Genomic DNA, 22,621 nt, shown 5'->3' with positions numbered 1-22,621 from the left:
CATTGCACATCCAGCCTGGGCCGACAGAGCAAGACTCTGTCTCAAAAAAAAAAAAAAAAAAAAAAAAAGAATTCCTTTTATCAACCTCTTTCCAACCTGCCTAAATGATTTCAAACCAGAAAGAGATATTCTCTTTGACATTTACATTCTGTTTGAAGGACATTCCTAAGGCCCTTTGAAAGATGATTAACCCTAAAGAAACTGCCTACATTTGCTAAGCTTTTTGAAAATACTATCGCCCATTCTGTATAACCACTATGGTCTAAGACAAAGATCTGGCTGGTGAATAAGAGTGAAAAAAAAAAGGTATTTATCTAAGGACTTTATAAAATCCTGTGCTCATCTAAACTTTAATGAAATGGGTTATAGGCACATCGGAAATAAAAATCTGCAAGTGACTTTTAGAGCACGTATGTCAGCTGGCCATGGTAGCTCACGCCTGTAATTCCAATACTTTGGGACGTCGAGGCAGGAGGATCACTTGAGCCCAAGAGTTGGAGATTAGCCTGGGCAACATAGTGAGACCCATTTCTACTAAATATCACAAAAAATTAGCCAGGCATCATGTATGTGTCTGTAGTCCCAGCTACCTGGGGACTGAGGCAGGAGAATCACTCGAGCCCAGGAGTTCAAGGCTGCAGTGAGCTATAATTGCACCACTGCACTCCAGTCCAGATGACAGAGCAAGACCCTGTCTTAAAACAAATAAGTAAATAAAAATAAAAGTGCACATGTCAAAGTTTAGTACAGTTAACACAGAGTAAATAGGAAGACCTACAGTGGCGTACAATAACATCCGACTGTACACTGAGTGCTTTTCTGGGTAAACACACCCTGAAACTGGAATGATACTGACAAGATTAGCAGGCTTCTGAAAAATAATGGCCCACAAATTTACAAATCATTTACAAAAAGAAAGCTACCTGATACCTCCCTAGAATATGCCATGAAGCTGAGGTTGTCAGAAAGGAAAATTGGGTTTTATTAGGGAGAGAGTGAGGGGGAAGGAGACAGTAGGTTCAGAGGAACAGGTGAGAGCAGATAAACAGATTAAAATCAAAGGGCATCCGGCACGATGGCTCACACCTGTAATCCCAGCACTTTGGGAGGCCAAGGTGGGCGGATCACTTGAGGTCAGGAGTTTGAGACCAGCCTGGTCAACATGGCGAAACCCCATCTCTACTAAAAATACAAAAATTAGCCGGGCATGTTGGTACATGCCTGTAATCCCAGCTACTTGGGAGGTTGAGACAGGAGAATTGCTTGAACCCGGGAGGCAGAGGTGCAGTGAGCCAAGATCATGCCACTGCACTCCACCCTGGGCAACAGAGTGAGACCACATCTCAAAAAATAAATAAATAAATAAATAAAGTCAAAGGGTAAATGGCACCCTCTTCCTGAAGATCAGTGGTTACACTCAAGCAGAGCCATATTTGGGAAACTAGAGGTGACCCCACTGCAAAACAGAGAACAGGAAGAAAGAAGGGTTTGCAGTTCTTATGACTAAGATTAGCCTCCTGACAGTTAAGTAGAGCAGAGTATGATCTGTAGGGTTAGCCATGCTATTTAATCAGAACTGTACAATGATTAGGCTGAGAGCTGAATTGCAGAGTGCAGAAAGGAAATGCCAACACACTGTGCTGTATCTGGACCCCACTCTTTTCTCCATTCCCCTGTGGGGAAGCAGAATTAGCAAGAGGCAACCAGTGGAGTCACTTGTCAGAACTGCATGCTCCACATCAGCAGTCTCCAATCTTTTTGGCACCAGGGAGCAGTTTCGTGGAAGGCAATTTTTCCATGGCCGGGGGTGTTGGGGCAGCAGGGGTGGGGATGGTTTCAGGATGAAACTGTTCCACCTCTGATCATCAGGCATTAGATTCTCATAAGGAGTCCACAACCTAGATCCCTTGCATGCGCAGTGCACAGTAGGGCTGGAGCTATTCGAATCTAATGCTGCCACTGATCTGACAGGAGGCAGAGCTCAGGAAGTAATGCTCGCCTTCCCGAGTACTGGACTGTGGCTTAGGGTCTGGGGACCCCTGCTCCACATTACAGAGAATCCTAGTGAGGGGCCCCTGAGCAGAACATCTGCAGGAAGAGGGACAGCCAGGGCAACATCAGTTCCTAGATTAAGGAAAGACCCTCCGTTTTCTTATTCCATGTCCTGTTCCCTCTCTACCTCTGTTCTCTATCTCTCTGTCTGTCTCTGCCTGAATCTCTCTCTCTCCCTGCACCCTCCCTTATTTCTCTCTCCCACACACACACACACACACACTCACACTCACATCCGTAGGGTCTTCCCCACAATAAGAAACTAAGTGCTGTGGTTGACGGGCTCCACATCTGGGTGCCAGGATAAGAGTAAGAGATAAGCACTAACATGTTTACCATTTTGTAGTTACAGACAGTGATACATTCCTATTGCTTAAACAATATATAGTGAACTGAACATTTTCAACTGATTGAAAGGCTAAAAGAATTTCCTGGAAATGAGATAAGATGTCTTACAATTTATAGTAATCCTGCTGCAAGCACAATACTAAATCCCTGAAAATCGCTTTGGTGGAAAATTTGGAGTTGAGGAATGTCAGACATTAGGAAACCGGTTCTTAATTCTTTGATTCACAATCTAATTTAAGAAGCTGACAAAAAGTGGAGCCTCAGTTACGGAAAAATACACCTTCACACTTAATTCCATCAATCTTGTATATAATTTCATGTTGTTCAAGAACCTCCTGAAATTGCTACCAGTTTCAAGTACTACTAAAAGGAAAAATAGATTCGTGAGCCAAGGTTGTAATGATCCTATGAAAACTTTAATAATAATTTTACGTCCACATAAATACTAAACAAATAATATTAAACAAAGAATATCTTTATGACATTTAACACAAATTACATTAATGAAAATCAATACAGTATGTCAAATGTGCAATTCTCCTCTCTTGTTCTCTAGAAACTATAAAAGGAAAATCTTGGGACCGCAAACTACGCTGAAAGGAAGAAGTTAGGCTTGGGAACTGAGTCATGCAAAAACTGCCTTCCTTTTGTTCTCAAGCAGATAGCCGTAATTTCACATGCTTACTTTATCTTATGTAAAATGTAGATTTGCCAAGCATAAAATGAATGCATAATTCACTCCTCCCACTTTCTTTTCACATGTAAAATGTAGATTCACTAAGGACTAATCAGAGCCTCATAAGAATGTAACCACTGGCCTCATTGCCTACCCCTCTCTCCCTTTTTACTCCTTTTTTCCTCCCCTCCTTCTTGCTCTTTCCCCTTTAAATGTTGGAATTCCCAAAACCATCTTTGGAAAAAGCACAAGACACAGATCCTACTGTGACTTGCGTTTCTTTTTCCCTGGTACATCCTCAACCTTGGCAAAATAAACCTCTAAATTGAGACCTGCTTTAGACACTTTTTGGTTTACAAAACTTTTGAGAGTGACCACCCTCACAATAAACAAGAATATTTGTCTTTGTTGAACATTCATACAAACAAGTCTTTCCCTTGTCTAGTCTTCCCGTCAAATGCCCAATGCCCTCTTAATTTTATATCTCGGAATGGCTCTATATTGTTGTCCCAAAGACAGCTGGACTTAGAAGCCTTGAAATGGGGAAAGATTGGAAAACTTTTTTGAGAAAATCCACATGGTTTTCACACTTCCCCCTGACATAAGTTATATAACTATAATCCATGACAACCAATAGCCAATGACATCAAAACACGGGAGAAGGTACAGCCTCACTCTACTAGCTTCCTCATTTCCACACTCAAGATTGAATTTTTTTTGGAGACGGAGTTTTGCTGTTATTGCCCAGGCTGGAGTGCAACAGCATGACCTCGGCTCACCGCAACCTCTGCCTTCTGGGTTCAAGCGAATCTCCCACCTCAGCCTCCCAAGCTACTGGGATTACAGGCAGGTGCCACCATGCCCAGCTAATTTTGTATTATTAGTAGAGACAGAGTTTCTCCACGTTGGTCAGGCTGGTCTCGAACTCCCGACCTCAGGTGATTTGCCCGCCTCCCAAAGTGCTGGGATTACAGGCTGAGCCACCGCACCTGACTCAAGACTGAATTTTTAAGACTGGAACTGACTTTGCCCCAGTTTCCTTTAGCTTTCTAAAGGATGCACTGTAAGATCATCTTCCTCCCTCCTTTTGTAAAATAATCTCCCTTTTAATCCTTTTCTCTTTCTAAACTCAGTCAAAAATGAGTACAAATCCAAGCTCTGCCTATGCTACCAGGGTTTCCTCAGGTAAATACTTCTATGAGAACTCAGCTTCCTCACATATAAAGGGGAATAATAGCTAACCTACAAGGTTGTTATGACAATCAAATTAGAGAATGAAAAAGTTCTCAGCAGGATGCCTGAATCACAGATTTTTGGCAAATTTTAGCTCCTCTGTCTATATATTGTCTATGCTAATTATAAAATGAATTTTTAAAAATTCATTTGTACATACTACCAAAATGTAGAATTGTCCTTATTTAGAGGCTTTAAAGCTGAGCACAGCGGTACATGCTTATAGTCCCAGCTACTAGGGAAGCTGAGGTAGGAGGATCACTTGGGGCCAGGAGTTCAAGACCAGCCTAGGCAATAACAAGACCCTATCATATTAAAAGAAATTTTTTTTTTTTTTTTTTTTTGGAGATGGAGTCTCGCTCTGTCACCCAGGCTGGAGTGCAGTGGCCAGATCTCAGCTCACTGCAAGCTCCGCCTCCCGGGTTCACGCCATTCTCCTGCCTCAGCCTCCCGAGTAGCTGGGACTACAGGCACCGCCACCTCGCCCGGCTAGTTTTTTGTATTTTTTTAGTAGAGACGGGGTTTCACCGTGTTAGCCAGGGTGGTCTATGATCTCCTGACCTCGTGATCCGCCCGTCTCGGCCTCCCAAAGTGCTGGGATTACAGGCTTGAGCCACCGCGCCCGGCCAAAAGAAATTTTTTTTAACAGAGGCATTAAAAGTAATCTACAAGAAACAGAATTAGATAAACAAGAGTTCCCTTTTGTTTGTTCAGTGTAAACGGAGATCAAATCCTTAATGTTCTGCTTGATCTTCACTCTAGCAAGTATCTGCCCAGCAAGCCTTAGAATAATGGAGCTGAAAAGGTAGGAGTGGAGGTACAGTCATGGGTGTGCATTTCTGACATCACCTCATGGACCTTCATCTAGCTTTGTGCTCCTTGGACCCAGATATAAAGTAGAAGAGTTGATTTTAGGCCTCTGAATAATAATCTTCCCTGATTAAACCTCTGGAAAACCTCTTTGGAAAAATAATCCCTGAACTTCAGTCTAGAGGCTGAGTCATACAACAGGCCTCTTCCAAATGAATAGTTGTTCCTAACACTATGTATCAGCCAGGTTCCCATGGAAAGGTAAGAGGCCTCAGGCATCTGCTGAAGGACTGCCCTAAAATATCTTCAATAAGTAAATCCTTTTCTGGACTTCCATAAACAGGGACAGACAATTTTAACTTGAGGTCAACAGTCTGAGTCTAGCTCCTAAAACTAAAGTGTTTTCCACACCAATAATATTCAATTACAATCTTATCTTCCTGGGTGCAGGAGAAAGACAAGGTTCATTTCCTCCACCTACCTAGAAAGGGTCTACATAATGAACTCCCCTTTACTTGCTTTTCTCTTCAAACATTCACCTTATCTTATGTAAAATGTAGGTTCACTGGGCACTAACCAAAGTGTCCCAGGAATGTAACCAATGCCTTACATCATACCTTCCCCTCTTCCTACATGCCTTCCCCTGCTTTAAGGAAATGTATAAATATTAACCATATTAATAATTAAATATTATATAAATATATAAATAATTAAATATTAAATATAAATATTAAATATAAAAACCTCTTTGGAAAAACAGCCACAGATGTGTCTGCGCTAATGTTTTTCCCAGACATGCCCTAAAACTGGTTTAATATATATAGAGGAGTGAGACTTACACCTCAATCACTCATTTTGGTTGTCAATTTCATCGAAATTAAAGTTCCTTAGATCTCCAGTGGAGAGTTAGAAGGAAAATCTTAATGGATTTCCTGAGTGGATCTCACAGCTAGAAAACCTAGCAATCCAATGTTCCCTGAAAGAATATGTAAATAACCTATAAACCAAAAATGAAATTCTAAGCCCTGCAACCAACTGAATGGACCTCTCCTCTCAGTCAAGGGACTTCAAAAGTAAACTGAAAAACTAGTTCAGGCCATAGTGGGAAGAGTAGTGGGGGTGGGGTGGTGGGAGCTGTCAGTCACACCTCATTATAATCTCCTCCCTTTGGAATTCCAGAAAAACTGACCAGCATTAACATTAAAACAGAGATCTTAAGACTTACAAAACAGATTCTTTGTAGCAAGAAGATACTAAACTCCAATGTGACTCTAGCATAGCATCACATGACAAATAGCAGGCCCTAAAGAAAGAAATTGAAGTATTTTACCCCAAAATACATTTCTTTGACCTATTTAAAACGGCCCTGCAAAGCTATCTCTTTTGGGGGAAAATTTACGTTTTGTAGAGAATCCCTTTCCCTTTCCAAGTGTTCTCCGGATCCAGGAGAGATTTAATTAAGAATCCAGCACCTTTTAAGGTCTGATCAGAGGCATTTATCAGGCCAGGGTGGTGCCTCACGCCTCTAATCCCAGCACTTTGATAGGCTGAGACAGGCGGATTGCTTGAGCTCAGGAATTCAAGACCAGACTGGGCAACATGGTAAAACCCCATCTGTACACAAAAATACAAAAATTAGCTGGGTGTAGTGGCATGAGCCTGTAGCCCCAGCTACTTGAGAGGCTGAGGTGGGAGTATGGCTTGAGTCCAGGAGGCAGAGGTTGCAGTGAGCAGAGATCATGCCACTGCACTCTAGCCTAGGCTACAGAGCCAGTCCCTGTCCGGAAAAAAGAAAAAAGAAAAAAGAAAAAACCAGAGACATTTACCTTCTTTTTCTCTAAAGCCTGCCATCTGGAGGCTTCATCTACATAATAAAAACCTTGATCTCCGCAACCCCTTATCTTAACCCAGAAACTTTCTATTGATTCCAAGTCTTTAGACAATAACTTAACTCTTCCAATCAATTGCCAATCAGAAAATCTTTGAATCCACATATGACCTGGAAGCCCCCTCCCTTTTGAGTTGTCCTATCTTTCCAGACCAAACCAATGTACACCTTACATGTACTGGTTCATGTCTGCCTATAACTTGTGCCTCTAAAAGGTACAAAATAAAGCTATAACCCAATTACCCTGGGGAACATGTTCTTAGGACCTCCAGAGACTGTGTCATGGGTCATGGTCCTCACATTTGGCTCAATAAATCTCCTTAAATATTTTACAGTTTGGATTTTTCATCAACAAAGCTAACAGCAAAACTGTGACATGCCATTTGAAACCAACTACAAGCCAGTGGCAATTGTAGAACACCTTAAAAAAATTACTGACTCGCTGGGCACAATGGCTCACACTTGTAATCCCAGCACTTTGGGAGGCTGAGGCAGGTGGATCATGAGGTCAGGAGTTTGAGACCAGCCTGGCCAATATGGTGAAACCCTATCTCTACTAAAAATACAAAAATTAGCCGGGCGTGGTGGTAGGCACCTGTAGTCCCAGCTACTCAGGAGGCTGAGGCAGGCTACTTGCTTGAACATGGGAGGTGGAGGTTGCAGTGAGCTGAGATTGTACCACTGCACTCCAGCCTGGGTAACAGAGTGAGTCTCTGTCTCAAAAAAAAAACAAACAAACAAACAAAAAAAGCTGACTCATCCACTGGGCTTTTAGAATGCACATCTGACAAGAAAAGAAAAGAAAAGCAGAAGGTGGGTTATTGACTTCTTCACAGTTCTCTAGTTTCACTAGTAGAGGATGTTTTCAACTTACAAATTCATAATAACTATACATACACACACTCTCCACAAACCTGCAAAGAGAAAAGGTAACCCTTCCTCCTCTCTCTCCCACTCCAGTCCTCTCCCTGGTGATTCCAGTTTGCCATTCTCAGAGAGGACCATTTGTGCAAGAAGGAGACAGAAGAGAAAAGAGAGAAGAAAGAAGGTGCAGGGGCAGGGGAGAGAGGAGGAGGAGGAGAAAGAGAAAGAAAGAAACTACCTTTTACTGGTAGAGCTTTCAAAATGTACACACAGTATCAGGAAGGGAGGAAAAGGAAGGGAAGGAAGGAGAGAGGAAGCAAGGAAGGGATGGAGGGAGGGAGGAAGGAAGAAAGAAAGAAGGAAGGACAGATGGAAGGAATGATGTAGAAACAATTTAAGGTTGCTGATCAAAAATTATCTTCTCCAAAACGCCTGAGTATTTGACTCAACGTTGTCAAGCTGCCTAAATATCAGACAGATATCCATTTGCTTTAACAGCATCCTTCAGAAAATGTAATGTCTCTGTAAACTGCAGAACTCTTCCATTACTCACACTTTGCTGTGAATTAGAGCCAGTTGCCTCCTAATACCTAAATGAGATCATCACCAAGGGAGGACAATCATGGGACAATCATCTATGAATGGTTCTTTATGTTTCCTATATTTTACATAACTTATCTCAGATTCTTCATAACGGGTGCTAAAAGGTTATTAAGCCACATTTTAAATAAGGAAATTAAGCTCAGAAAGGAAGAGAAACTTTACAAATCACATGTCCAACAGGTGGAGCTGTGATTTGAATCCAGTTGTCGGCTTACTAAGTAAAGGACTAAAGAGTAGAAGTCAGTGAGAGAGGTAGAGAACACAAAGACTCTGTGCAAAGAGCAACCCTCAGGGTTTTGGTCTGTGGCATTCCCTGCACACTGCTGTGCCATGAAGCAGGCATGGGCTTCCACCTCCAAGACTCAGAACTCAAGGTGGTACCTACCACAGCTGTTGGCATTATAAGCTGCCTAGATCCAAATAATTACAAATCCTGGTCTGTACGTAACTACAAAACAGGCTTTTGTGGTCAGGCCTGGGAACCATACCACAATTCACAATCTGACCCCTTCATAAAGTGGGTCCTCTCTGTGCATAAGGATGGCAAAGCAGAAAGGATATGCAGTGTCCCTAGAGCAGCAAGTCTGCCTCAACCTTTCAAATTCCTCAAATTTCTAGAGGGAAGCTTGGAGTAAATATTTTCTTGCCTAGTTTTTGTGGCCAGTTTATAAACACCCAGAAGTTGTCAAATGTCATGTCAAATCCCACACAAATTATATGCATTCATTCCCACGGTTTCTTTGTAGAATAAGGCAGTCTCAAGACAAATTGGTATGGATGATGGAATTCTGTGAACACAATTATCTTAAAGTTGATAATAATAATGCGGTGGAGGTGGGGGGGGTTCATGGAATAAGCAAGCCAAATCTGCTTTTGTCTAGTCATGCTTCCTGCCAGCAGCATTTTCCTATTAATAATATGTAAGTATTATGAGCCAGCTCCACACACAGCTACAGACTACTGCCCACCCCAACACATAGAAATCACCAATATAAACCAACAATAAAATTCTAACCCCCCAACTGACTGAATGGACCCCCTCCTCTGAGCCAAGGCGACTTCAAAGAAACCAAAAAACTAGTTCAGGCCATGATGGGAAGGGGGGTTTTCAGACATGCTTCATTATACCCTTCTCCCTTTAGAATTCAGGCACAACTGACCAGCATTAACATTAAAACAGAGATCAGGTCTTTTTTCTGATCCTAAAGAGTTTAGTTAGGTGTCTAGTACCTTTTAAAGGTTTGAGTAGGAAACATCTGCCATCTATTGCCACTAATGGCATCCACCTGTGAGACCTCACTACCTAAGAACCTTGGGGCCCTGGAGCTATAGTTCACGCCTGTAATCCCAGCACTTTGGGAGACCAAGGCGGGTGGATCACCTGAGGTCAGGAGACCAGCCTGACCAACATGGTGAAACCCCGTCTCTACTAAAAATACAAAATTAGCTGGGTGTGGTGGCACACGCCTGTAGTCCCAGGTACTTGGGAGGCTGAGACAGGAGAGTCGCTTGAACCTGGGAGGTGGAGATTGCAGTAGGCCGAAATCTCACCACTGTACTCCAGCCTGGGTGACAGATCAAGACTGTTTTTTTTTTAAAAAAAAAAAAAGAAAAAAAAGAATCTCAGTCTTCACAACCCCTTATCTTAACCCAGTCACTCCTTTCTATTCACAACTCCTATCTTAACCCAGTCACTCTTCTATTGATTCCAGGTCTATAGATAATAATTCTTTAATAAAACCAATTGCCCATCAGAAAATCTTTGAATCCACCTGTTACCTGGAAGCCCCACCTCTTCAAATAGTCCTGCCTGCCCAGACCAAACCAATGTACACCTTACATATACTGTTGTCTTATGTCCATCCCCCTAAAAAGTATAAACCCAAGCTATAACCCAGCCACCTTGGACACATGTTCTCAGGACCTCTTGAGAATGTGCCTTGGATCATAGTCACTCATATTTGGTTCAGAATAAGCTTCTTTAAATATTTTACAGAGTTTGATTCTTTTCATTGATACGAATTATAACATTAAGTTCCATTAGGAGCTAACATAAATTTTAACTGCTTTTATATTACAGTTGACCTTTCAACAACATGGGTTTGAACTGCCTGGATCTACTGCCTGGATCTATTCAGCCTCTGCCACCTGAGACAGCAATACCAACCCCTCCACCTCCTCTTCCTCAGTCTATTCAACCTTGTGAAGACGATGAGGACAAAAACCTTAAAGATGAACCACTTCCATTTAATGAACAGTAAATATACTTTCTTTTCCTTAGGATTTTCTTAATAACACTTGCTTTTCTAGCTTACTTTACAATAAGAATGCAGTATATAATACATATAACAAAAAATACGTGTAATCTACTGTTAATGTTATCAGTAAGACTTCCGGTCAACAGTAGATTATTAGTAGTTAAGTTTTGGGGAGTCAAAATCATACACAGATTTTTGACTGCATGGGGGATTGGCATCCCTAACCCTTGAGCTGTTCAAGGGTCAACTGTATAAATAAATACACAAGCACTACTAGTTGCAACTTTACTAATACAGTACTTACAAGCTGGCAAGATGAAAGCATTTATCCTAAAAACAAACAAACACCTCCTAACCAGTCAGAACTTCATGAATACCACTTTGTTATTTCTCCTACATTTCTGGGAGTTATCTGGTTGTTTGATTACGAAATGGACAGTCTCCCTAGTTGTGGAGGTCTCCACTGAATGCAGTACGTCGAATTCCTGGACAGTCCAATGCTCTAGCTCAGATGGAACAATTTGATATGGACTTAATTCATCTGCACTCTTATCATCTCCACGCCTATCTTCTTAAATCTCCTGAATTTGTTCACCCATGTTTCATCTCAAGGTTAATAATGTAACCCAGCAAAAACTGGCTTTTTCTTCCTTTTACATCTTTGTAAAGTTCAGCACCCTAAACATAGTTGATACACAAACACATTTCTGAGACAACAGTTTATTGACCAAATCACACATTTTATTTTGTGTAACGAGAAACAGTCTCCATCTCTTGAGATCTTTTAACTTGAAGCCCTTATGTTCTAATTCACTTGGGATCCATTAAGCTCCTAAAACTGCAGGCAAATTTTTGGAGTGCTTTCATTTTTCTCAAGGTAGAGTCCACAGCTTTTATTAGATTTTCAAATGGGGGGTGGTTATAACAGGAAAATAAGATTAACATACACCATTATAATTAATCTATTAGTTCATTTTCACACTACTGATAAAGACATATCTGAGAGGGGACAATTTACAAAAGACTGAGGTTTAATTGACTCACAGTTCCACATGGCTGAGGAGGCCTCACAATTATGGTGAAAGATGAAGGAAGAGCAAAGGGGCGTCTCACATGGCGTCCAGCAAAGAGAGAAATAAGAGTCAAGCAAAAGGGGTTTCCCCCTATAAAGCCATCAGATCTCGTGAGACTTATTCACTACCACGAGAACAGTATGGGGAAACTGCCCCATGATTCAATTATTTCCACTGGGTCCATCCCACAACATGTGGGAACCATGGGAGCTACAACTCAAGACGAGATTTGAGTGGGGACACAGGCAAACCATATCAGTCTTGTAAAGAATACTAAACAGGCCGGGTGCAGTGGCTCATGCCTATAATTCTAGCACTTTGGGAGGCCGAGGCAGGAGAACTACCTAAGCTCAGGATTTTGAGACCAGCCTGGGCAATACAGTGAAACCCCATCTCTATTAAATAAAAATAAATAAATAAATAAATGCATGTAAAGAAGAATACTAAATAGGCTGGATGTGGTGGCTCACGCCTGTAATCCCAGCACTTTGTGAGGCCTAAGTGGGCAGATCATCTGAGGTTAGAAGTTTGAGACCAGCCTGGCCAATGTGGTGAAACCCCTCCTCTACTAAAAAAATACAAAAAAATTAGCTGGGCATGGTGGCATGCACCTGTAGTCCTAGCTACTTGGGAGGCTGAGGTAGGAGAATTGCTTGAACTCAGGAGGTGGAGGGTGCAGTCAGCCAAGAGTGTGCCACAGCACTCCAGCCTGGATGACAGAGAGAGACTCTGTGTCAAAAAAAAAAAAAAAAAAGAATAAATAAATACAAAATCAAACAGGCTCGCACTTATGAGGTGTGGGACCTAGGGTAAATCACTCAATCTCTTTAAAGCCTTAGTTTCCTTTTCTACATACTGAGGATAATAATAGCATCTACCTTATAATGTCAGATAAGATAATCTATACCAACATCAACTAATCAGGACAACTATACAAACTGGACAAAATATATTTTAAAATATCAAAAAATTAAAAAGCAACAAATTACCATACCTGAAGAAAAGACAGGCTCAAGGGGGAGAGCTCTGTATTTTAGAGTGACAATTATTTTGGGAGGCATGTGCCTCTTCCATAAGGGGCTGCTGAGTAGTTGAGAGTCTGGATGTGCTTTTAACAGAATCCTGGACTAGGGGGACCAGGATAGGAGTTAGTACCACCAAAGAGGTAGGGAAGCTAATGATGCCACCTTCTCCTCTTTGGGTTGGGACAATGGAGGGCTATGACCTAATCATAACTGTAAATCCTAAGTAGGCAAATCCACTCAAGTTAGAGCTCAGCTTGAAAATATATCAGTACAGCCGGGCACGGTGGCTCACGCCTGTAATCCCAGCACTTTGGGAGGCCGAGAAGGGCGGATCACAAGGTCCGGAGATCAAGACCATCCTGGCTAACATGGTGAAACCCCGTCTCTATTAAAATACAAAAAAATTAGCCAGGCGTGGTGGCAGGCGCCTGTAGTCCCAGCTACTCGGGAGGCTGAGGCAGGAGAATGCGAGAACCCGGGAAGCGGAGCTTGCAGTGAGCCGAGATCGCGCCACTGCACTCCAGCCTGGGCGACAGAGTGAGACTCCGTCTAAAAAAAAACAACAACGAAAATATATCAGTACCAAAAATTAGTGATTTTAGTTTGCAACTGACAGAAAAAAATTTTCTCATAGAAAATAACATTATCTTCTCCTTCAGATTAGTTTCACAAAGTAGAAGTACAATGTCCAGTTCATAATCAAAAGTAGCCAGACATAAAAAATGACAACAGAGCATGAATGAAAACCAGGAGAAAAAACAGACAATAGAACAGGCTTATAAGAGCTGGAGATATTTAAGTTAATTGAGGCCTTATAAGAACCATACTTGCTCAAAAATAACAAAAAAATAAGATTGAGAATTGTAAGAACTGAAAATCAGACAATGAATCAAATAGAAATTTTTGATTAAAAAATAATTAAAAGCGGTTGGGCTGAACAGATTAAATACAGTTAAGGAGATAGTTATTAACTTGGAACAGAGATCAGAAAAAAGTAGCCAAAATGAAGTAAAACTTAAAAGGTAACAGACATAGAAGACACGATGAGAATGTCTAACATACATGTAATTGGAGTGCCAGAAAGAGAGATGAGGGAATGAAAGAAAGGCAATATTTGAAGAGACAGTGGATGAGAAGTCTACTAACCCAAGGAAAGACATATTAAAGAACACCTACTACCCCTAAGCAGGATTTTTAAACATCCACAAATTATCTAGATCATATTAAAACTGCAGACGACCAAAGTCAAAGAGAAAACCCTAAAAGCAGTTAGAGAAAAAAGACATATTACTCACAAAAGAACAACAATTCAGAGTGACAGTTTAACTCAAAAGAAATGATGTCTCAACCACACTTTTTTAAAACATATTAAGTGCCAACCATTCAAAATAAAAATATCCTTCAAGAAAGAAAGCATAATGAAGACATTTGGAGACATATAAAACTGAGAAAAGCTGTCACAAGCAGGTCCTCACTAATGGAAAGAGTAAAGGATGTTTTCCTGGCAGTGGAAAACGGATTCCAGAAAACCATCAGAGAGGGAAGAAGAAAGTAAAACAAAAATGGTAAACATGTGGAGATCCAACTGAATATAGGCTTTAAAATCAGTAATAACTGCACGTCCTTGGGTTGAAAATATGTTAAGAATTAAAATACACTATTACAACAAAAATGGTATGTAAATTGCGGGTGGGGAGTTAAAGTATTCCATGGTCTTTGCATTATATGAGAAAAGATTTAACATGTCAATTTAAAAAATAAAAAATAATGGCCAGGTGCAGTGACTGACACCTCTAATCCCAGCAATTTGGGAGGCTGAGGTGTGAGAATCACTTGAAGCCAGGAGTTTGAGACCAGCCTGGGCAACATAGTGAGACCCTGGCTTTCCTTTAAAAAAAAAAAGGTAAAAAAAAAAAGTACTGGTTGACAATATAATTTGATGAGTCAAAACTGCATATGTAATGTCCAGAATAACCACTAAAAGAATAATAAAATGAATATAGAACTTCTAGCTAATAGAGTCTCAAAAAGTTTAACTTGAAAAAAATTATTCCCATATCCCACCAAAAGGCAAGGAAGGCAAAATAAAAGAACACAAGATAGCTAGAAAAGTATAAAGCACTTAATAAAAGAGCAGATTTAAATCCAAGTCACATGGACATTAACTAAATAATACAATTAAGGGTCAAAAAATTTCAAAATTGAATAAGAAAAAGTCAACTGCCCGGGTATTGGGGCTCATACCTGTAATTCCCAGCACTTTGAGATGTCAAGGTAGGAGAATTGGTTTAGGCCAGGAGTTTGAGACCAGCCTGGCCAATATAGTGAGACCCCATCTCTATTTATAAAAAAATAATTAAATTATTAAACATTATAAAAAGGAAATAAATCAACTATCCGCTATTTGTAAAAGACACATCTAAAACATAAGGATAGAGAAGAGTTGAAAGTAAAAGTATGAAAAGAGATACCATAAAAGACTAACCAAATATATCTGTTCTAACCATAAGAATGAGACAAAAGCAATTCTGGAAATATATGTGAATATTTCATAATGACAAAATGCTCAATTCACCAGGAATATATTACAATTATAATGCTATAATGCTATATTATTAGGATTGCTTTATAAATGCAAGTTCAGGTAAACACTTGAAAATCAGTTACTATAAGTTACCACACTAACAGGATAAAGGTAAAATCATGATTACATTGATAAAAATGGAAAAGCATTTCTTAAAACTTCAGCATCCAAATATAATCAAAAACTCTTGGCAAACTAGGAATAAGAACTCCTCAAAATAAAATAAAATGAAAACAGGCAGGGAGAACAAAAATAAAAAAAAAGAAACAAAAAATTTTACAAAAATTACCATACTTAACAATGAACAAATGTTGAAAGTCTTTCTTTAAGACCTGGGAAGGTATAAGAGTACATACAATTGCCACATCAATTCATAATCGTATATGAGGTCCTGGCCTGTCAAGAAAGGCAAAGACAATTTTTAAAACCATAGGAATTAAAAAAAGAAATAAACTGTCAATATTAGCAGGTGATATGGTTGTTCATGTACGAAATAAAAAAAAAGAATTTACAGATAAATTACTAGAATTCATTTCTTAAGTTAGCGACATTCTGGATACAGGTGAATATATAAAACAACTATATTTCTACATCCCAGCAAAAAAGAAGCAGAAAATAAAAGTTTAAAGACAGAATATACAACAGAGCGAAAAAAAAATGAAATACCTATGAATAAATATAATAAATGAAGCTTAAAACCTCTACAAAGAACACTATAAAACACTGAGAAAAAATTTTAAAGATCTAAATAAATAAAGGAATATACCATGTTCATGGACCAGAAGACTTGATACTAGAAAAGTAAAAATTTTGCCCAAATTTATTTACAGACTCAATGTAATATCAATCAAAATCTCAATAGTTTTAACATCTTTGTTGCTGCTGCTGTTTTGTTTTGGTGAGACTTTGCAAGCTGATTCTAAAATACAGATGGGTCCCAACTTACATGGTTCGACTTACAAATTTTTTTTTAATCATAATGATGCAGAAACTATACAAATTCGGTTTGCTCCTTGACATACAATAAGGTCACATCTGGATAAACTCACTGTAAATTGAGGATATTTTAAGTTAAAAAAATGCATCAATATTTTCAACTTATTGAAACATAACTCCACTGTAAGTAGAGGAACATCTGTATTGTACTCAAGGAATAGTCAAGAAACCTGTAGAGAACAAAGAACAAGATAATAGAACTTTATCTACTGCATATAAACTCTTACTATAAAAGTACAGTACACAATTACCCATGTAACTGTGCATGTAACCCCTGAATCTAAAAGAAAATTAAAATAAAACTACAGTGTGGTGTTGGTGCAAGAATATACTAATAAACAAAAGAAATAGACTAGAAAACCCAAAACAGACCCACACATATGGGTACCTGATTTATGATAAAGATAGCTCTACAGAACAGTGAAGACAGAATAGCCTTCCCAATAAATCACGCTGGGGCAAATGAATGTCCACAAAAAATTTAAAATACAATACCTAACCCCTACTTCACACAATATGCAAAAATTAATTCCCAGTGATCTATACATGTTAAGGTGGGGGTTAAAACTGTTACATTTCTAGAATATAGAAGAATATCTTTACAACCACAGAGCAGGAAAAGACTTATTAAACAGAACACAATAAAATATTAACCATAAAGGAAATGGTATCTAAAAGGAAATGGTATCTAAAAAGGACTTAAGAAATTTTAAAAATTAAGAATCTCTGTTCATCCTTTACAGAGTAAATAGGTAAGGAACAAATGAAGATTTTGCCACACATGTAACAGTGGGTTCATACCCAGAATATATTTTTTAAATTTCTACAAGTTAGTAACAAAAAAGACAATCCAGTTGAAAAATGGACAAGAGACTTGAACAATCATATCTCAAAATATTCCAAATGGTGAATAAACATACGGAAAAATGCTCAACTTCATCAGTCAGGAAAAAGCAAATTAACCCTGCGATGTGACATTACTCCAAAACCACAACAATGGCTAAAATTACAAAGACCGACAGTGCTGACAAGGATACGTGATGGAACAAGGGAAACTTCCATAAGCTGCTGGTGGGATTATATTGGTACAACTACTCTGGAAAACTGTTTGGTATCATCTACTGAAGTTGATAATACTTATAAGCTAGCAATTCCTCTCCTGTTTATAGAGCAAATAGAAATGTATGCCCACAGGCACCAAGAAACATGTCCCAAAATGACCACAGCCACATGATCCATAATGCCCCCAAATGGACCACCCAATGGTCCACCAACAATATAGTTGATAAACACATAAATAAATTGTGGTATACCCATATCATAGTTTTCTACACAGAACAGAAAAATGAATGAATTACAACCACCAGCAACAAAATGAATATCACATGCACAAGGCTGAGCAAAAGAATCCAGACACAAACGAATACATACTCTATAATTCCATTTCATTTCTTGCTAAAAAAAAAAAAAAAAAAAAAAGGCAAAACCAAAATATAGAGTTTAGGGATATGTTCTTTGGAAAAACTATAAAGAAAATCAAGGAAGTGTTTACAAAAAAACATGAGGACAGTTTTATCTTTGGGGAGGTGACAATGATTGGCTGAGAATCACAAAGGGGCTTTTGGCACAATAGCAGTGTTGTATTTTTTTAATCCTGGTGTTGGTTGCCAAGTGTTCACTTTGTACTAGATCACTGCACTTTGCATCTGATGTCTGTAATTTTATGTATATGTATGAAATCTGTCAAAGGGAGTTAAATAAATCAATCAAATGCATCCACAATAGAAGAAGAACTTCATTGCATCAATGCCTATACATATTGCTTGGAATCAGGAACCCAGAATATCTTAATTTTTAAAAAATGTTAAGTGTCCTCAACTTTGACCCATTGCTTTTACAGCTTTCTGTGCTAATCTTTCCAAGCTCCCTGATGATCACACTTTGAGAGCACTCCTGGCCAGTTCACACTGAGCAAGTTTCCCTACTCATCTGTCATCTATTTGCTGGGTGTACACATGTGCACTGATCCAGATAATGCATATTATGTAAAAGTACTGAGATCTTCCAGAAAATCTCCAACAACTGAGACCTAACACTTATTCTTCCCTCCTCTCCTCACAGGTGGATCTTTTTCTTTCTTCAGTTCTAAGCTCAAGGGTCACTTCCTCAAGGAATCTTTCCTTTGCCTCCACCTCCAAGACCCCATCACTTAACCGGGACTAACCAACATCATGGTTCTCCTCTTACGATATTTGTTCTGATCATTCTCAGTTTGCCCCTATCCATTCCTGGGAGGCTGATCCCAACAGACTACATTACCAGGACTCTCTTTCCAGCTAGATTCTTTTTTTTTTTTTTCCCTTTTCTAGAGATAAGGTCTCACCACTTTGCCCAGTCTGGATTCGAATGCCTGGACAAAAACAATCCTCCAGCCTCAGCCTCTCTAGCAGCTGGGACTACAGGCATACGCCCCCATGCCCTGTTCCTTAGCTGGCTTCTGTTGGCTTCCAAGGATGGGAGGCAGTGGCAGAAGCTGGGAGGGTGGGAGAAGACAGAAGTCAGGGCATGTATTCCCACTCCCTTTCTGCTATAGTCTGTATTTTTACAAGTGGCTGCTTCTCTCCAGGCTCAAGCTCCTCTTCCCTGGCTCCAGCTCTCATGGACTCCTGAGAGTCCTGCCTCTGGTTTGTCTTACACCAGTTCAAATAACCATACCTCCATTTTTCGAAGTTGTCTTTTCACTCATCTCTCTTCATTTGGATTCTGTTTTCTGCTGGGACTCTGTAGAGTGGCAATTTTACTTTAATTTATGTGATTATTTCATCAATACCTGTCTTCTACTAGGCTTGAGCTTCATGACATTAGCACTTCTAGAAGTTGCCAACAAATATTTGTTAAATGATTTAGTAAGTTAGTGAATGAATGAACTTACATTAGAATCAGAATATACTACACAATGTATAACATTTCTAAAATGTTCCTGCTACATTTAACATGGCACCAATGTATTAGACCAAACATTTTACCTCTGTTGCTTGAAAATAGGCTTTGTTGTGAATATTTTTACTCATGACAATGATTTCAATGATTCCAATAAGTGTAATTGCTGTGATTTCTCAATTCACAAGATGTAATTTTACCTATGTGAAATAAGTCATTGATGACAAGATGAGATTTCAAGTGGACTGTAGTCAGTTATAGCTCTAAAAACCAGTAAGAACACAATACAAATGTTAAGCAAAAAAAGAAGGCTCTGAATCCCTGAATTTTTCACATCCTATTGCAAATGATACAGGTAAATGAATACTTAATGTTTACAAGGTGTAGGAGGGTTAACTGCAGAAGGAAATATTCTTTTTTACTACAGTAAATTATCTACTCTATGTTGTTGTCCTAGGCTTAAAGGACTATGTGGGCCAGGCGAGGTGGCTCACGCCTGTAATCCCAGCACTTCAGGAGGCCAAGGTGGGCAAATTATTTGAGATCAGGAGTTCAAGACCAGCCTGGTCAACATGGTGAAACCTCATCTCTATTAAAAATACAAAAAAATTAGCTGGGCATGGTGGTTCATGCCTGTAGTCCCAGCTACTCAGGAGGCTGAGGCAGGAGAATCGCTTGAACCCGGGAGGAGGAGGTTGCAGTGAGCCAAGATCGCACCACTGCACTCCAGCCTGGGCAACAGAGCAAGACTCTGTCTCAAAAAAAAAAAAAAAGGACAATGTGGGCTGATTCCAATATTAGACATGTAAATTACATATTAACATTTAGAGTTAGATAACTTCTACAAAGTGAACTGGAAAATCCTGGTATCAGATCACTAGTCAGTATTTCCAGAATGGGATCTGGAGCTCTGCATATTTATCTTTTCTGGTAGAAGCAAGTTCCTTCAAACATACCAGTATATATTGTACCACATGACACTTGAATTTTAATCTTGAGAAAATCAGGTTATAAATATAATCATAAGTAAATACATATATCAAGAATCTTTATTTCATAGCACAGCATTTGAAAGCAACAATTTACCTAGTGTGCAAACCCCAGGTGATATATGAGGTTGATAAATGCTCAACTCCGAGGAGGTCAAAGTTCATCTTTTTTGCAGTCTCCTTCCTAGTGAAACTTCTACTATTTCTTCTACTAACTTTTTCACTGTACAAAGTATTCCAGTTCTGTTCGTTCTAAATAACACAGAGAGGGAGAAGATCCAATTTCTCTAGTATGGTATGAGTTCAAGATTATTTCGAATATGGCATTACTTTGGATATGGGTCTGACTGATCTTATTATCCTGAATGATATGATATGGCTTCAGCAACAATTACAATAATACCTTGAAGGAAGGGGGTTTAGGGAAGATGTGATTGAGCCAAAATAGTTAAAATGCAGTTATACAGCCAATTATTTTTACACCTAGAACCAGACAGCTTGCTTTGCTTTATTTCTAATCAGGTGAAACAAAAGAATTCCTGTTTCCTTATTCATTCTCTTCGGTCATAACTCATCTAGGAAATGACCACATCAGTTCCTTACTGATCGCTTCCCTGGAAACAAAAGAGCATTTTACACCTGATCCTGCTGTTGCCAGTAAAGAAATTGGAGTAAAAATTAACCTTCTTCCTTCCCTCTTCTCCATTTGGAAAACAGTATTTTTAAGGGGGGGAGGGGAAGGGAATGCTGCATTCAATTTATAGGGGATAATACATTCCCTCCGCCCCAGACTCACTCTTTTCCATTCTCCTCAACATCATCTACTTAAAGAGCGCTCAGTACGCTAAGGGCCCCAAAGCCTGACAGAGTCAAAAAAGAAGCATCTCTGCCCAACCTGAACAGCACGACTTTCGAAGCCTCGCACACAACGAGGCAGGGCGAGTCGCCCAGCCCCAGGGGACCGGGCGGCGTCTCCGGAGCCTGCAGCCCAGGGCGCGGGCGGCGCCGCAGCGCTCCCGGCTCCCCTCCTGCAGGGATCTGCCAGGGTCCTTACCCGCCAGTCCGCCGCCGCCGCCTCCATCGCCAGCGTGGCCCTTCCTCCGCTGTAGGATGAAGTATGGGTTGGCCCTCTCGGTGATCCACAGCGCGTTGGCCAGCAACACCTCCTCGGGGTTCACCCACATGGTCCCGGCCGCCGCGGGCGGGCGCACAATGGGCCCGTGGGTCGGGTCCTGCACCCACCACCGCGACAGGCGCGCTCTCCTGGGCACTCGCGCGCCCGACCGCCCGCCCGTCCGCTAGGTGCGGCGGCCGCGGCGGCGGCAGGCGACTTCAGGGGTCGGCCTGCGGCGACCGGGCCACAACAAAGCCCCAGGAGGAGGACGGGGAGGACGGCGAGGACGCGGGCGCGGCGAGCAGCATCCTCCCCGTAGCGCCGCCGCCCCGCAAGAGCCCGCGGCCGCAGACGCCCGGGCCTGGCGCTCTGCAGCCCGGCTCCGGCCCACAGCGGCGGGAGGAGCGGGAGGAGGAGGAAGAGGAGGAGGAAGGGAGCGGGAGGAGGAGGAAGTGGTATAGCTCAGTCCCGGGATGCGGCTCGGCGGCGGGCAGGGCTCCGGGCCACCCGAGTGGATTCGGCCCCGCGGTCAGGCCCAAGCTGGGCTGGGGCGCTGCTGCTCCCGCGGCGCCGACCGGAGCTCCAGGGCCCCTGCCGTCTCTACCTGCTGGAGCTAGCGAAGTGGCCGCGCCTTAATGCGCCCTGTCGGGACCGCTGGCGCCACTAGCGAAACCCAGCTACCAGCTGGAAGGACGCTCCGGACACTGCGAATGAATGACGACAACGCGGCTCACTTGGAGCGGGTCCGGGTTTCCGCGGACTCGGTACCTCCGCGGGCTCTGTGCGCCGAGCTGGGCAGCTGTGGCTGGCTTCTGGGGAACCTTCGGGGGGAGCTCCTGGGGACCGTGTGCCAAGCACTGGGCCCGACGCCCATCCCAGCAGGGAGGACGCCGCCAGCCTGCGTGGGTGTGTGTGTGCTGTTTGTGTTTAAGGTTGACGCTCTATGGGATAGCGCCACCCCTTTTCCCAGGAAACGTGTTTCAAGGTTCCAGACCTGGAGCTCGGTTAGAGACCCGGGTCGGAAGCCAACGCAGCCAATGGTCGTCGATGTTTTTGTTTCCTGCATCCCCAGGGCAAGTCATGCGCTAAACTTGTCACCGCTTGTGACCCCTCCCCCTCTCCATTCCATTGTAATTAAAGTGGCCTAGCTAAGTGCATTACATCACTT

The 22,621-nt window shown here is 41.2% G+C and overlaps 1 protein-coding gene across 1 annotated transcript in view; it reads right to left on the bottom strand.

Moving 5' to 3' along the window:
* Window positions 1-22,367, bottom strand: part of TBC1D9 (TBC1 domain family member 9) — a 140,123-nt gene extending 117,756 nt beyond the window's left edge. The window contains exon 1 of the mRNA XM_017873643.1: window positions 21,394-22,367. Coding sequence (XP_017729132.1) covers window positions 21,394-21,523 — 130 coding nt within the window. The 5' untranslated portion in view covers window positions 21,524-22,367. The remainder of the gene's footprint in view (window positions 1-21,393) is intronic.
* Between the last annotated feature and the right edge of the window lie 254 nt (window positions 22,368-22,621).

The sequence above is a fragment of the Rhinopithecus bieti genome, unplaced genomic scaffold, assembly GCF_001698545.2.
Source record: "Rhinopithecus bieti isolate Rb0 unplaced genomic scaffold, ASM169854v2 scaffold_7985, whole genome shotgun sequence".
Lineage (NCBI taxonomy): Eukaryota > Metazoa > Chordata > Mammalia > Primates > Cercopithecidae > Rhinopithecus > Rhinopithecus bieti.
Note: the sequence above shows the minus strand (reverse complement) of the source record. Positions and strands in the feature narration are given on the sequence as shown.